Genomic DNA, 14,208 nt, shown 5'->3' with positions numbered 1-14,208 from the left:
CCTAAGAATATCATCCTTTGTAGGTGAATGTTCAAATTCCTCTTTATCATGCTCACGTGTTGATTTTTTTACCTTTTACCATCCATTACGTTTACTTGTAGATTTATGGGTACATTCTAATTAGTACAATCTATATTTTGGGGGGGTCAGTTATTGTGTAGTAAAACTTAGTATTTAGCTTTTCTTTATTTGGAATGTAGGTCCTTTCTAATGTAATTTATATTGAAAATTTATTGTTGTGCTGGAGGATGTTAGAGCTGATCTTGTTTGATTTTAATGCTTTTAAGTATTTTTTCTTTGTCAAATTGCTACTCTGTAAAATATGATTTTTAGCTTTCTTACATTAAATTTAAATATTTACTTTCAAGCCTAAATATAGTATTCATTCTAAGATGTGTCTTATAAATATTTCTGAAAATGTGAAATGCACTTACCATTCTGTATTTCATATAAACCCTTCAAAATTTTATCACTAACATAGTCTTCTTGAAAAGCTATAAAACTTGAAAAGAAATGTGTTTTTTGTTCTTTTATAAATTGTATTTGTAAAGTCTAATGTAATTCTTAATATATTTTGGGGAGAGGCTATGTGTGTGTGAGTGTGTGCATGTGTGTGTGTTGATCCTGGAACTTGGACTCAGGACCTGGGTGTTGTCCTTCACCTTCTTTTGCTCAAGGCCGCTACCATTTGAGCCAGAGTTCCATGTCTGGCTTCTTTTGAGGGGTAGTTTATTGGAAATGAGAGTCTTATCTCCAATAGATCTCAACCTCCTGAATAGGTAGGATTACAGGTACCTGTCTCTATTACTTTTTTTTTTTTACTGGAAACAATCAGTAAAAAAGAGGAAATACAGTTTTTCAATGCCAGTTTCTCAACTCCTGTAATTGTAGAAAATCCATACTTAGTTTTTCTAGTACCTACCTTTTTCTTTTAAATAGTAATTTTGGGACTTAGTTATTAGATTTAAGATTTATTTATTTATTTATTTACTTATTTATTTATTTTGTTTTTGCCAGTCCTGGGCTTTTAGCTCAGGGCCTGAGCACTGTCCTTGGGCTTTTCTCAAGGCTAGAGCTCTACCACTTTAGACACAGCACCACTTCTGGCTTTTCTATGTATGTGGTACTGAGGAATCGAACTTGAGTTTTCATGCATGCTAGGCAAGCACTGTAGCACTGGGCCAAACTCCCAGCTCCTAGATTTAAGAATCTTATGGAGAAAACGAATAAAAGCATGTAATAGTGCTTTTATATGTACAATGCCTTGTATATAAGCATCCCAAATATTGGTTCTCTCCTATTTTGTTCTTAATTTTCTGGATTTATTTTAATTTTGAAATAATTTTAAAATCAGTTCTAAGTTACTTTTTGTCATATACATTTTAATTTAAGCACAAGGGAATTGCCATTTTACAACGCCGTCTTTAAATACAATGCATCTTGATCAATAGTACACCTTTTAGTATTCTCATCCATCCTTTTGAAAAGTGTTAAGCTAGGTACTGGTTGCTCACATCTGTAATTTTAGCTATTAAGAGGCTAAGATCTGATCATGATTTGAAGCTTGCCAGGCAAAAAGTCCATAGGACTCTTATCTCCAGGTAACCACCCAAAAGCTGGAAATGGAGCTATGGCTGAAATGGCAAAGTGCTAGACTTGAGTAAAAATGAGGATAGGACCCAGATGTGTATTCAAGCCTCAGCTCACTACATGAGAAATAGTTAAATGACAGTAAGTCTGAGTGAGCAAAAATGTTTTTAATGTGCATCACATAGTTGATTTGATTTTACTTTCTTCAAAACTTGGGCTGGTGTTGCTCAATCACTGTATAGCAGTGGACTGAGCAGTCTTATTGTTTTCTAATACCTGTACTCTCCTCTTTAATTTCAAGTATTTTTTGGAACAGATTTTAATATAGTGGTGTTAGTTCCAATGCTTCTTTTGTAAATATTAAATATTTTAAGTGGATCATTTTTGTGGGGGCGTGGCAGAAAAATGAAGAGATTACTAAATCACTTATATTTTACTTATCAAATTAAATATACTTTATAGAGAAAAATAGTAATATCATTTGAGTTGATGAAGATTCAGCTGATATTTAATAATTAATAAGTTTTTTCTGCCAATGAGCATTGAATTACTGCTGACTTTTTAGTATCATAGTACCTTGTGATTCTTTATGGGGTTTAAAGTTGTATGCCAGATTTTCTTTTTCTGTTCTATTCATGGGAAGTAATCCTTATAAGTGGTGAAGGAGAATACCTCTAGGAGTAGTTCAGAAATGCCATCGACATATTATAAGGAGTGGTCAGTTCTATTGTTTTCTTTTGTCGATCTTGATCGGAGCTTGCTGAGTAAGTCTATAAGCCTGCATGTGCCTGGCAACTGTTACCTAGTGACAGTTTTCAGCAGCAGTAGCCATTGGCTGTGCTGTTGATTGGGGCAGGAGGACCGAGTCACCTTTCTGATGGTGAGTTCTTCTGCATCAGCTCTGGATGAGAAGGAGGAGGAGGTGGAGAAGGAGGAGGAGCAGGAGCAGCAGTAGGGCTCCGGCTCAGGTGGAGTCAGTAACACTGAGAAATTGTGAAGAAGCTACTGACAGCGTCTGATAACTGCATCACAGTAAATCGGACTTCTGAATCAAACAGCCTAGCCTAGCAGCTGATAAGAGTGAATGTAGGTGAGAAACATTACCTTATTACTGTAACAAGAGAACTATTTTGTGATATGTGAAACTAAGAATATACAAGGAGGAATATCTTGTAGCTGTTATAAAAGAAGAACTCCCTTGAATGATGTTGTCGTGCATGAGAAAATAACTTTCAGAAAAATGCTTTCTATTAAGCTACTGCATTGTTTCTGAAGGAAATTTTTATTTCTAGTGCATGCTATTTCTTCAAAAGCTGTGACAACAAAGACTGACAGGAGACTTACCTGTACTTTTCAAGACTTTTGCAAATGTTAACCTGAAACCAGAATGACCTTGGAAGCCTTTTGGATGGACTCTATCCTGCCAGCATTTCAGTATTTCAAACTTGAGGATTTAAACTCATCTTGATGTTTTGAGGTGTTTTAAAACAAGACCATCGCACAGCCTACCTAATGGCCCCTGTTTTAATTGAGTACCTCCTCAAAATAGAATACAGAAATAGAAGAGACATTTTCTTAACATATGGCTGCTACATAACTACAAATATAATAAACAAGGTAATTTTTCACTTTTAGGAGATTTTACTGAGGTAATGAGTTGATGTATTTACCATCTAATAGAAATAGAAAAGGTATAACAAAACAAATTATGAAGCCTACTAGAAATAATGATAATAGTAATAAATAATGGTAACACGTCTTCTAGAGAAGCTCAGTATATAGGAAAGTTCCTGTTGTCTAAATTTCATTTATATTTGTGTATACATATGAAATATTTGTATAATTGCAAAGGTGAGAAATTACTTTGAGCTATATTTTTTGTTATAGTCCATTATAAAGAAGGTGGCATATCAGCTGATTATATTTTTATTTATAGATGCTAAAAGATTTCATTTTGAAAGGGAAGAGGTATAAATTACAGTGCATTAGTAGCACTGCTAGTAATAGACTAAAACTAATTTAACCTAATTGCTTACAAAATGAATACAGGATTAAAACTTCAGAAATGTATCACATTTTTAGGAATTGATCCTCTAATCCATTGTATGTTATCTTCCCTACTAAAGATACATGGTTTTTCCCATGAGCATTAGAGGGCAAACTAGAATCTGTCTTTTACTTCTGTTCTGCTCTTCTCTGTCCATATTGGTTTTGATAGAGTTGTTTTTCTTACCTTTAAGAAAATGAGTGAGAAATGAATCATAATGTTGACCTATCAACATCAGATTTGAACTAAGCCCAAGGACATTCTTTGCCACATGAGCTTTCTGTTAGCTTTACAACCAAAGCTGACAGTTATTTAAATTCTAAAATAGGAATTTTTTTGTCATAGATGAAACAAGTATCCTGAGACAATGTAAGATGGTTTTTTTTCCTCTTTCTTTCTAGTTGATTGCTAAGAAACTATCTTTACTTCTCTTAGCAATTGAATTTTTTTCAGACTTAGTATTTCATACAACATGGTAAATAATCCATTTTCTATGGAAGTGCCTCATGTCTGCAAAAAAAAAAAAAAAAAAAAGCTGATTGGGAGCACTGGAGGGAGCTAATCAGAGACCTCTTTTCACCTTTGTAGCTTACCCTCCCTTATCCCTCAAAGCTGAGAAGTGTCACTGGTGAGCTAAGGCTGATGAAGAGACCTGAGCATACTCTGGGACACTCAGCTGTAACAGAAGCCTTGACAGTGTCTTATCGAAGCAGGTTCTAAGACACTCATGTGCAGAGTTTAGCAGATGCCGGAAAGGGCACCTGCTTGCTGGAGCCAAGACTACACGTTCCTTTAATTCCAAGCCATGAATGAATCCAGGTGGACTGAATGGCGGATCCTGAACACCAGCAGCAGCATTGTGAATATATCTGAGCGTCATGCTTGCCCACTTGGATTTGGTCACTACGGTGCTGAGGATGTCTGTATCTTTGAGACAGTTGTTATTGTCTTGCTGACATTTCTAATCATTGCTGGGAATTTAACAGTTATCTTTGTCTTTCATTGTGCTCCACTATTGCATCATTATACTACCAGCTATTTCATACAGACAATGGCATATGCTGATCTCTTCGTTGGAGTTAGCTGCTTGGTTCCTACCCTTTCTCTTCTTCACTATTCTACAGGTGTCCATGAGTCATTGACTTGCCAGGTTTTTGGATATATTATTTCAGTTCTAAAGAGTGTTTCTATGGCATGTCTTGCTTGTATCAGTGTGGATCGCTATCTTGCAATAACCAAACCTCTTTCCTACAATCAACTGGTCACTCCTTGTCGCCTGAGAATTTGCATTATTTTGATCTGGATCTACTCCTGCCTAATTTTCTTACCTTCTTTTTTTGGCTGGGGGAAACCTGGTTACCACGGTGATATTTTTGAATGGTGTGCCACCTCTTGGCTCACTAGTGCCTATTTTACTGGCTTTATTGTTTGTTTACTTTATGCTCCTGCTGCCTTTGTTGTCTGCTTCACTTACTTCCACATTTTCAAAATTTGCCGTCAACACACCAAAGAGATAAATGATCGAAGGGCCAGATTTCCTAGCCATGAGGTAGAAGCTTCTAGAGAGACAGGACATAGCCCTGACCGTCGCTATGCCATGGTTTTATTTAGGATAACCAGTGTATTTTACATGCTTTGGCTCCCATATATTATTTACTTTCTTCTAGAAAGCTCTCGTGTCTTGGACAATTCAACACTATCTTTCTTAACAACTTGGCTTGCAATAAGTAACAGTTTTTGTAACTGTGTAATATACAGCCTCTCCAACAGTGTTTTCCGATTAGGCCTCCGAAGACTTTCTGAGACAATGTGCACATCTTGTGTATGTGTGAAGGATCAGGAAGAACGAGACCCCAAACCTAGGAAAAGGGCCAATTCCTGTTCAATCTGAAGAGAATGAACATAGTAATGTAAATGTAATTTGACAATGGTTTGGAATTGTGTTCTTGATTCAGCTGGAAATTTGCCGCCAGGAAACTAATTTATGTGACTAATTGACTATGAAATGAAGAATGAGACTGAAGATCTCTGGGGTTTTTCTTAGCTCCTTTTCATGAAAAACTTAAGGGAAAGCATATAAAGAGGTAATTTCGTGAGAGAAACATAGCATGTGACTACATGTGCAGCAATAGAAAAAAATTCAGCACTGAGGAGGAAAAAAGTATTTCAAATCTTCTGCAGAATATAAGAAGCTCCTCTGTGTCTCTCTTTCTCTGACTATACTGTACCTCTGTCTTTGTCTTTCAGTTTGTCTCTTTCCCATGTTTTTAACTCTTTGTGTTTGTTGCAGAGATTATTTGCAGAAATTATAGCAATGTCTTATGTACATACAACTTACGTGGCCATGTATAACATTTTTTTCCTAAGAGTATTTTTAGATCCACTAATTTACAGTCCTTAGTGGTTTCCTCATTGAGGTTACACAGAAAACATTGTATTAGTTGGCACACAATCCTTATTATGGTTTTATAATCTCTGCACCACAAGTTTTCTGTTATAGACAAAACAATAGTATTTTTGTTTCTTCTAAGTAAAATGACATTTACTCCTATTCCTAACAGCCTGTTATTTTTTTTCTTTACATTTTTCTTTATCTGAACCCTGAAACTTAGAAGTATTTTAGTTAATGAAAGAATCTACAGTGTAAGGCATTTATAGTGTTAAGTAATTTATTTCTTCCAGGAAGTAAAGCAGTCTAGTAGCTGTGTAGAAGATTGTGTTCATTATTTTTCATGTTTTTTGAAATATTTTTATTTTGTTTTCTTGAAATTAGTTAATGGACCTAAGGTATCTCTTTTGCTATAGTGGAGCTTTGTTTTTATTGATAAAACCCACAAGTAATTCTAATGCAGATGTAAGATACTTACCTGGTAGTAGTATATCACTCTTAATGCTACTTGGAATATCCTTTTTATAAATTTTTAAATGTGAAAAATTAACTTTTGGAGTTAGGTTTATGATAGCTTACTGTTTTGTCCACTAGTTATTTGTGTGATAGGCTTTTGCATATATTTTTTACAGCAAAGAAAATGTAAACTATGTGATCTGTGCCTAGTGTTTTCTTAGTAGAATACATACATCTATGTTGGTTAAGTTGTTAACAATGAAAAACATATATACAAAAACTTATTTTAAAAGGAAAATACTTTTATGTATGTTTAGATATTTATACTAGAAGAAGCTACATTCTTAGTACTGCTGAGAATATAATACACTTATTTATCAAATGCAGGTAAGAATGGTCAGTATTTTGTTTTGTAATGGTCTGTTTTCACATACAAAGAATAACTTATTTTTTAGTGTGTTACCTGAAATTATGTAATAACTTTCCGGGAGTTTAGATGTAATAAAGTGGCATTTCAGAAATCACTAGTAAGGCAAGCATAAACAGTAGAACGTGATCTCTTTACCTTTTTATCTTGTTTCCTGACTGAAAGATTTGTATCTAACCACTGAGTATTTTTCTTCTCAGCATTTAGGATTTCTTTGTTTTATAAAATGCATCTAATGAAATATGCCTATGACTCTTCATCTTAGAAGCTAACCATGTTTGTGGTTTTACTTCAAAGGTCCATTAGTAGAAGTGCTGTCATTTTTATTGAGATTGTTCTGAATGAACCCCTGTATATTTTTTAAACATGTAAGAAAGGTTTAAAATAAAGAATAAAATAGTATTCTATGTATCAATGTCAGACTTTGCTTCAGTTTACTGAAACACTAACTAGGAGTAAGAGTGTATTTGCATGGAAATCAAGTCTTAAGTTTTTTGGCCTTCAGGAGCTGGGGTTTATAATCTTGCTCCATTTACCTGGGTATCTTGAATGAGTTGAAATATACCTTTTCAGTGCAGACTAGTTCAAGGAAACAGTAATGCTAACTTTTCAGATATCATAAATAAAATCTTCAGTATTAGACACATTCCTTGGGAATCCAATTTTTCTTTTATTTAGAATGTAAACATACATAGAAAAAAACCAGTAGGTGCTCTAAACAGAAAGTCAGAAGCCGTGATTATTGCCTTTTCCTTTCTGGCTTTTCTTCATGAAAATAGCAATTATATACTATGCTCAATGTTAAGTTTTATTTATATTTTAGTTTACAGTCCTCACTACAGCCTTTTGAGATTACATTATTATTTCTAATCTAGATATAAGGAAAATAAAAGGAAAGGATTTACCCAAGTTCACTCAACTCTTCAGTGATAGAAACTGAAGAAGCCTGCACATTCATTTGGCCTGGAACCAAAGGCTGTAGTCTTTATCCTGTTTCACTGCTTATTTTGTTTTTAAATAAATAAAAGTCTTCAAACCTGTGTACTTCTGTTTGACTTTTCCCTACAAGATTTTGCAGTATAGTACTTGTTTGTTTGTTTGTTTTTTTCACTGTAAACTTTGGCTGTATTTCTTCTTTTGTGTTATCTTTTTCTTTGATCTTGTGGATTTCTTTTATTAAGATAGCAATCAGTTAACTTAAAACTTAGCATTTTAGCATTGGGAGTTTGACCTAATGTTAGAGTGCTTACCTAGCATGCATGAAGACCCAGGTTTGATTCCTCAGTACCATGTAGAAAAAAGCTGGAAATGGTGCTGTGGCTCAAGTGGTAGAGTGTTCAACTTTACCAGTGCTCAAACCCTGAGTTCAAGGCCTAGGACTGGCAAAAACAAAACAAAACAACAACAACAAAAAAACTTAACAGCTTAGTTTATAATCAAACTGAAATTCTGGAGCACAGTATATTCTTGATATTGTTTTGATTCATTTTTGGTTAATTTTTCCTTGAATAGCTCTTTCAAATGTTTAGTTTTCTTTTTGAAAGGAATTTTTGAAGAGGAAGATTAGAAAAGAAAGACTTTATCATAGTTCTGTCTTGGGTTTAGGTTTTTAATTTTCTACAGTATTTCATGTATAATTGAAAAACCACTTTATTTTCCTATTACATAATTTAATTGTATTTCTGTAACAGGTAAATACATAACTTTGAACTTATTCTTTTTTTAGGAAGCATAATTAATTTTTCTGGAATTGTACTACATACAGTGTATAATGATTATTTAGTTTGGTTATAAGTGACAGTCAAACTAATGCTATATACTATCACATAAGGATGCTATAATTTGTGTAGTTTTTTCAAAGTTTATACAGTGTTCAAAGGCTACTAATTAATTAAACCTACTAATTAATTAAACCTGAACTGAAATCCTGGCTTTCATAAATTATTGGGCTGTAGATAAGATACTGAATATTTCAAAGCCTCAGTTTTCATATTGATAAAGTGAGAGACTTGTTCCTATTTGTTCAGCTGGATTTGAGAACTAAAAGAAATTTGGTAATCTATGTGCTTAGCATGGCTCCTTTAGAAAGAATGTTCCAAATATGGTCGCTTCTGTTTACTGTCTTTGTGGCTATGGTGTTTATTGTAATCACTCCATAAAGATTACTATTTCCACTTTAAACAGAATTAACCCATTGAAAAGTAACTTTAAAAAAAAATCTTTTATTGAAAAAGTGATGTAGGGAGGCTTACAATTACATAAATAAGGTAAAGAGTACATTTCTTTTTGAACAGTGTTACTCCCTCCTTCATTGTTTCCCACTTTCTTCCCCCGTAATTGCCTTCCCCTCCAAGTGGAAAGTTAGTTTTTAACAAAGTGTCTAGTGAGTATCACTGTTGCATCCTTTGTCCCACCATTTCTGTGATTTTCTTTCCTGTCTCTCAATCAGATAAATTTATATACAAGAGAAAGGGTACAGAAATTTAAAAACAACAACAGTGACAACAGGGAATAAACAAAATGGAAATAAAAGAAAAAAATAACTTCTAACAGTATAATTAAAAAACACCCTCTTGGGACCTAGAGTGTGGCCTAATGGTAAAGTGCTTGCCTAGCATGCACGGAGACCTGGGTTCGATTCTTTGGTACCACATACATAGAAAAAGCCAGAAGTGATGCAGTGGCTCAAGTAGTAGAGCTCTAGCCTTGAGAAAGCCCAAGGACAATGTTCAGGCCCTGAGTTCAAGCCCCTGGACTGGCAAAACAAATAAAAAATAACAAAAAAAATAAACCCTCTTGTTTTAATTTCTTGTTATTTTGACAAGCATCATTTTATATGGCCATATCCACATTGCTATTGAGCCATTGTGATCCTCTGCTAAGAATATGCCAGACATATTCTGGTTGTTAAAAATGAGATAAATCATGCAGTGATTGGGTCTGGAGAAGTAACACTATTATTTATTTATTTATTTGCCAGTCTTGGGCTTGAGCTGAGCTCAGGGCTTGAGCACTGTACTTGGACTTTCTGAAGGCTAGAGCTCTACCACTGGAACCTCAGCACCCCTTCCGGCTTTTTTCTATGTATGTAGTGCCGAGGAATCAAACCTGGGTCTTTATTCATGCTAGTCCAAACTCCCTGCCTTAGAGAAGTAACACTTTTAAGATAACATTTTTATTCCTCATAAATCTGTTTAAACTCAAATTTTAGGTTTAACTTGAGTGTCTTAAAATATAGAAGAGTTTTATAATTTCTGAAAGCTCATTTCCCAGGATTAATTATTCATTATTCATTTAAAGTATCCAGCAAACAGATGTCTGAAGAAGTGGTCAGATAAGATTATGGACTAACTTGCTTCTGTACTTTAGTACACTAAATATACTGAAACATTCTTTTTGTTGTTAGGATGGCAATAATAGGAAAGGATTTCCCAGAGATATCTTATAATCTGTCTTTGCAGTCAAAGTTTTCTCATTGATTAAAATAAAATTTACATGATTTTGTCATATGTGTTACTAGGAGAAAAAATGCTAAATAAACTGGTTTTCTCTGAAGATGCTATAAGCTTAAAAATAAAGGCTATTGCTTGAAAGGATATTGTTCTCTGATACATGTGAAAAAGATGCAACTGTGTACAAGTAAAGTTCACAAAAGATAATTGATATGTAGGAAATTTCTTGGGGCTGGGAGTTTGGCCTAGTGGTAGAGTGCTTGCCTAGCATGCACGAAGACCCGGGTTTGATTCCTCGGTACCACATACATAGAAAAAAGCTGGAACTGGTGCTGAGGCTCAAGTGGTAGAGTGCTAAGCCTTGAGAAAGTCCAAGGACAGTGCTCAGGCCCTGAGTTCAAGCCCTGGGACTGGCAAAAAAAAAAAAATTCTTGTGGATCATCACAATTCACAGGATTATATATTAACAAATCACTTCTTTGTTCTGATTAATTATTCCAATGAATATCATTTTCCCTGAAGTAAACATTATTTTGGGATTAAAAAAATTATGAGAAACTATAAAATGTATTGAAATATAGCTAAATGTATAGGTAATAAGAAAAAGAAAATGATTACATGAGGAACAAAAAGGATTGCCCTTTCAATAGTTTCATAAATAGAAGTCATCCTGGACTAGTTTTTCCTCAATAATTATAAATAACCATAACTAATTTTATAATAGGACATATTTCTTATCTGGTACTTACTATGATGATTGCCTGAATTTTTGTCATTTTTTTGGTGCTACTAGGACTTGAAGTGCCTTGTGTTTGTTTTGTTTCAGGCACACTTCCAACTCTATAGCTTTATTTAAAAATATTAAAATGTAATTAGGATTTTCTTTGTTTTTTATTGTTCAGTTTAAACCTTTTTATAATGAGAATTTATTTCTTTTAAAATAAGGAAAATTAGTGTCTTGCTAAAATGAATACATACCATTTTAAATATTTATGATATTTTATAAAATGGCTTTTGTTAAAATTATAAATACTGGATCCAGTAATATTTCACTATCACTTTAATTAAAGTGGTTAATATAGTTTGCTTTATTATTTCTAGAATATTTACTTCACATAGATTATTCAGCAAAACGTGATGACCTTCTACTTGCAATGTTAGATGCTCTTGAAATATTTTTACTTTAATATAAGCAATTTGAAATGTTATTTACTGAATCTGAAATTAATTTCAGTCACTGTAGAATTTTTTTCATGCAACACTGAGGGCTCTTTCTAGTATTTTTTATATTTTTAGCAACAAAAGTGTGACTTTGCATTGGAGATATAGGATCAACTGCTATGGTAACTGCCCTTTCTGGATATCAGAATTTTTCTCTCAGTTATCCAACTCTGTGATTGTGTTGATAACTTTTGCTCCTAATATAATTTATTTTATTTGGCACTATAGTATAACTCTACATTAGCTACTGTGAGGATTGGGGTGGTATGTGTGTGTGTGCTCACACATACCTGTGTTAGGGCTGAACTCAGGGCCTGAAACTGTCCCTTAAGCCTTTTTGCTCAAGGTTAGTGAATACTCTACGGCTTGAGCCACAGCTCCCCTTCTGACTTTCTAGCCATTAATTGCAGACAAGTTTGTCATGGACTTTTCTGTTTGGGCTGACATCAGATCACAATCCTCAGATTTCAGCCCCCAGTGTAGCTAGGATTCTAGGCATGAGCAGTCAGCACACAGTACATAATACATGTCATGATAAGCACAGTGTGAACATGTGTAAGTTAGGATACAGTGGGGGTCGTAAATCAAACTAGGTTGTCACCTCTTTTTCAGTTTCACCTAGGCCTAATATATGATCCTGTACAAGGACCTCTAATAAGGTATGGAGGGCCGGGAGTTTGGCCGTGGTAGAGTGCTTGCCTAGCATGCACGAAGACCTGGGTTCGATTCCTCGGTACCACATACATAGAAAAAAGCTGGAAATGGTGCTGAGGCTCAAGTGGTAGAGCTCTAGCCTTGAGAAAGTCCAAGGACTTTGGTATTGAAATTCCTCCTGCGCTGTTCTTTCTGCTAAGAAGTGTTTTTGCTATACGGTGTCTTTTATTATTCCATATGAAATTTTGGATTGCCTCTTCTATTTCTTTAAAGAATGACATTGGGATATTGATGGGTATTGGGTTGAATTTGTAGATAGTCCTTGGCAAGATTGTCATTTTCATGATGTTGATTCTTCCAATCCAGGAGCATGGGAGGTTTTTCCATTTCCTCAGTTCTGGTTTAATTTCCTTTTTTTTTTTTTTTTTCTTTTTTTGCCAGTCTGGGGCTTTAACTCAGCCCCCTGGTTCTTTTTTTTCCTAATGGTATTTTTCTTTCCTATACTAAATTTAACTAGGATTGCTGTAAATTTATTATTTCAAAAATCTTTAACCTCAAAATCTTTCACCTCAGATCGTTTCTCACTTTTATAGTTCCCCATTTATTCCATGCTGCTGCTTTGTTATTTAAGGCCATGTATTATTTTAAGACATGAATTATGCCAGTTTTGTTCTCTCTCTAAGAGTGCTATTCTCAGTATTACCAATTCTTTCCTTCCCATATGAGACACTTATTTCAACACTTCGCTCTTGTATTAATTCACCAGGTGTTCATTGGACACTTAGGTGAAATTCACTAAAGTACTTAGAATGTGGTAAACAAGAGTGATAAGTGTTCTCTTCTCATAGGGCTTGCATCCTAGTTGAGTAAACAAAAATGTATTCCAGATTAAAACACCACAAAAAAACAATTTCAGATTGTGATAAATACCGGACAGAAAAACAGTTATAATATAAAGAACACATTGAAATGGCAGACTACAATTCTATGTGATTTGTCACTTTCAAATGGCTACAATACTAAACTTCTAGCCTGCCAATTGTCTGTATGAACAGGAAGGTGGATACTTCATAGGAGTGCTGGAGCTACTTGGTCACATCATTAAGGACACTATTTTAAAGAGGAAGCCAAAAAGTTGACAACTGTGGGGTTATTGTTGCTCTCAGACATATTGTTGGTCTCCAGTTTGCCTTTTTAGTGGAACTAGTCGTTTATATCTAGACGGTAAATTTCTGTGAATGTGGCCTTTAAAGTACGTAGTTCTTTCAGTAGCAGGCTCACACTAGCTTTAATATAATCTTTTTCTGTCACATATGAACTATTCTTCAACTAGATCTTACTTATTTTGCATTTGGAAGATAAGCTAATTGAGACTATTTATGGAGATTTATAATCATTTTTCATTTATTCAGACATGTTCTTCTAGTTTTAGGTAAAAAGACTGATATCCTTACAGTTCTTTAAATAGCAATGATGGAAGTATCATAGTGGACCTTAGCAAAAAGATTTCTTCTAACTTCATTCTTATTTAACTCTCACAATGCAAGTATCATCTCTTACCCTCTTAATTATATTTAATGAGTTAAAGTTAGTTCTTATTCTTTACTTTTATTTTCTATTATCTCATGATATTTCCTGGAAGCTAGTGAAACAAAGTTTCATTCAATATACTCTGAATTGGTTTTGAATTTTGATTGTGTTTTGATACTTGTGTGATACTAGGCATATCACCTAAGCTTGTCCTTACTTTGCTTATAATTGTGCCTGTTTTATTTATTTTTTAAATTTGGTTTTATTGTCAAGGTGATTTATAGAGAAATTACAGTTACATAGGTAAAGTAGTGAGTTTCTTCCCGAACATAGTTTCCCCCTTCCTCATTTTCTCCCACTTTCCCTTCACTTCAGTCCCCCTCCCCAATATATTTCCAACATATTATCTTGTGACTATCTGCTGTTGCATTGGTCCACCCTT

The 14,208-nt window shown here is 34.2% G+C and overlaps 2 protein-coding genes across 4 annotated transcripts in view; both read left to right on the top strand.

The window, feature by feature from the left end:
* Positions 1–14,208, top strand: part of Rabgap1l (RAB GTPase activating protein 1 like) — a 452,094-nt gene that overhangs the window by 152,566 nt on the left and 285,320 nt on the right. Inside the window, exon 1 of one of the 3 annotated variants that reach the window (XM_090340390.1) lies at positions 2,789–3,207. The exons of the other annotated variants lie outside the window; for them this stretch is intronic. Coding sequence (XP_090196516.1) covers positions 3,103–3,207 — 105 coding nt within the window. The 5' untranslated portion in view covers positions 2,789–3,102. Of the gene's footprint in view, positions 1–2,788; positions 3,208–14,208 lie in introns of those variants that run through there. 3 annotated transcript variants of the gene reach the window in all.
* On the top strand, positions 3,125–7,287 carry Gpr52 (G protein-coupled receptor 52). The gene is made up of 2 exons (XM_090340395.1): positions 3,125–3,207; positions 4,226–7,287. Exon 2 carries the CDS (start codon positions 4,443–4,445, stop codon positions 5,526–5,528), a length of 1,086 nt encoding a protein of 361 aa, XP_090196521.1. The 5' UTR covers positions 3,125–3,207; positions 4,226–4,442; the 3' UTR covers positions 5,529–7,287.

The sequence above is a fragment of the Megascapheus bottae genome, chromosome 10, assembly GCF_031878675.1.
Source record: "Megascapheus bottae isolate mThoBot1 chromosome 10, mThoBot2.hap1, whole genome shotgun sequence".
Taxonomy (NCBI): domain Eukaryota; kingdom Metazoa; phylum Chordata; class Mammalia; order Rodentia; family Geomyidae; genus Megascapheus; species Megascapheus bottae.
The sequence above is the reverse complement of the archived record's forward strand: the minus strand, read 5'-3'. Positions and strand labels throughout refer to the sequence as shown.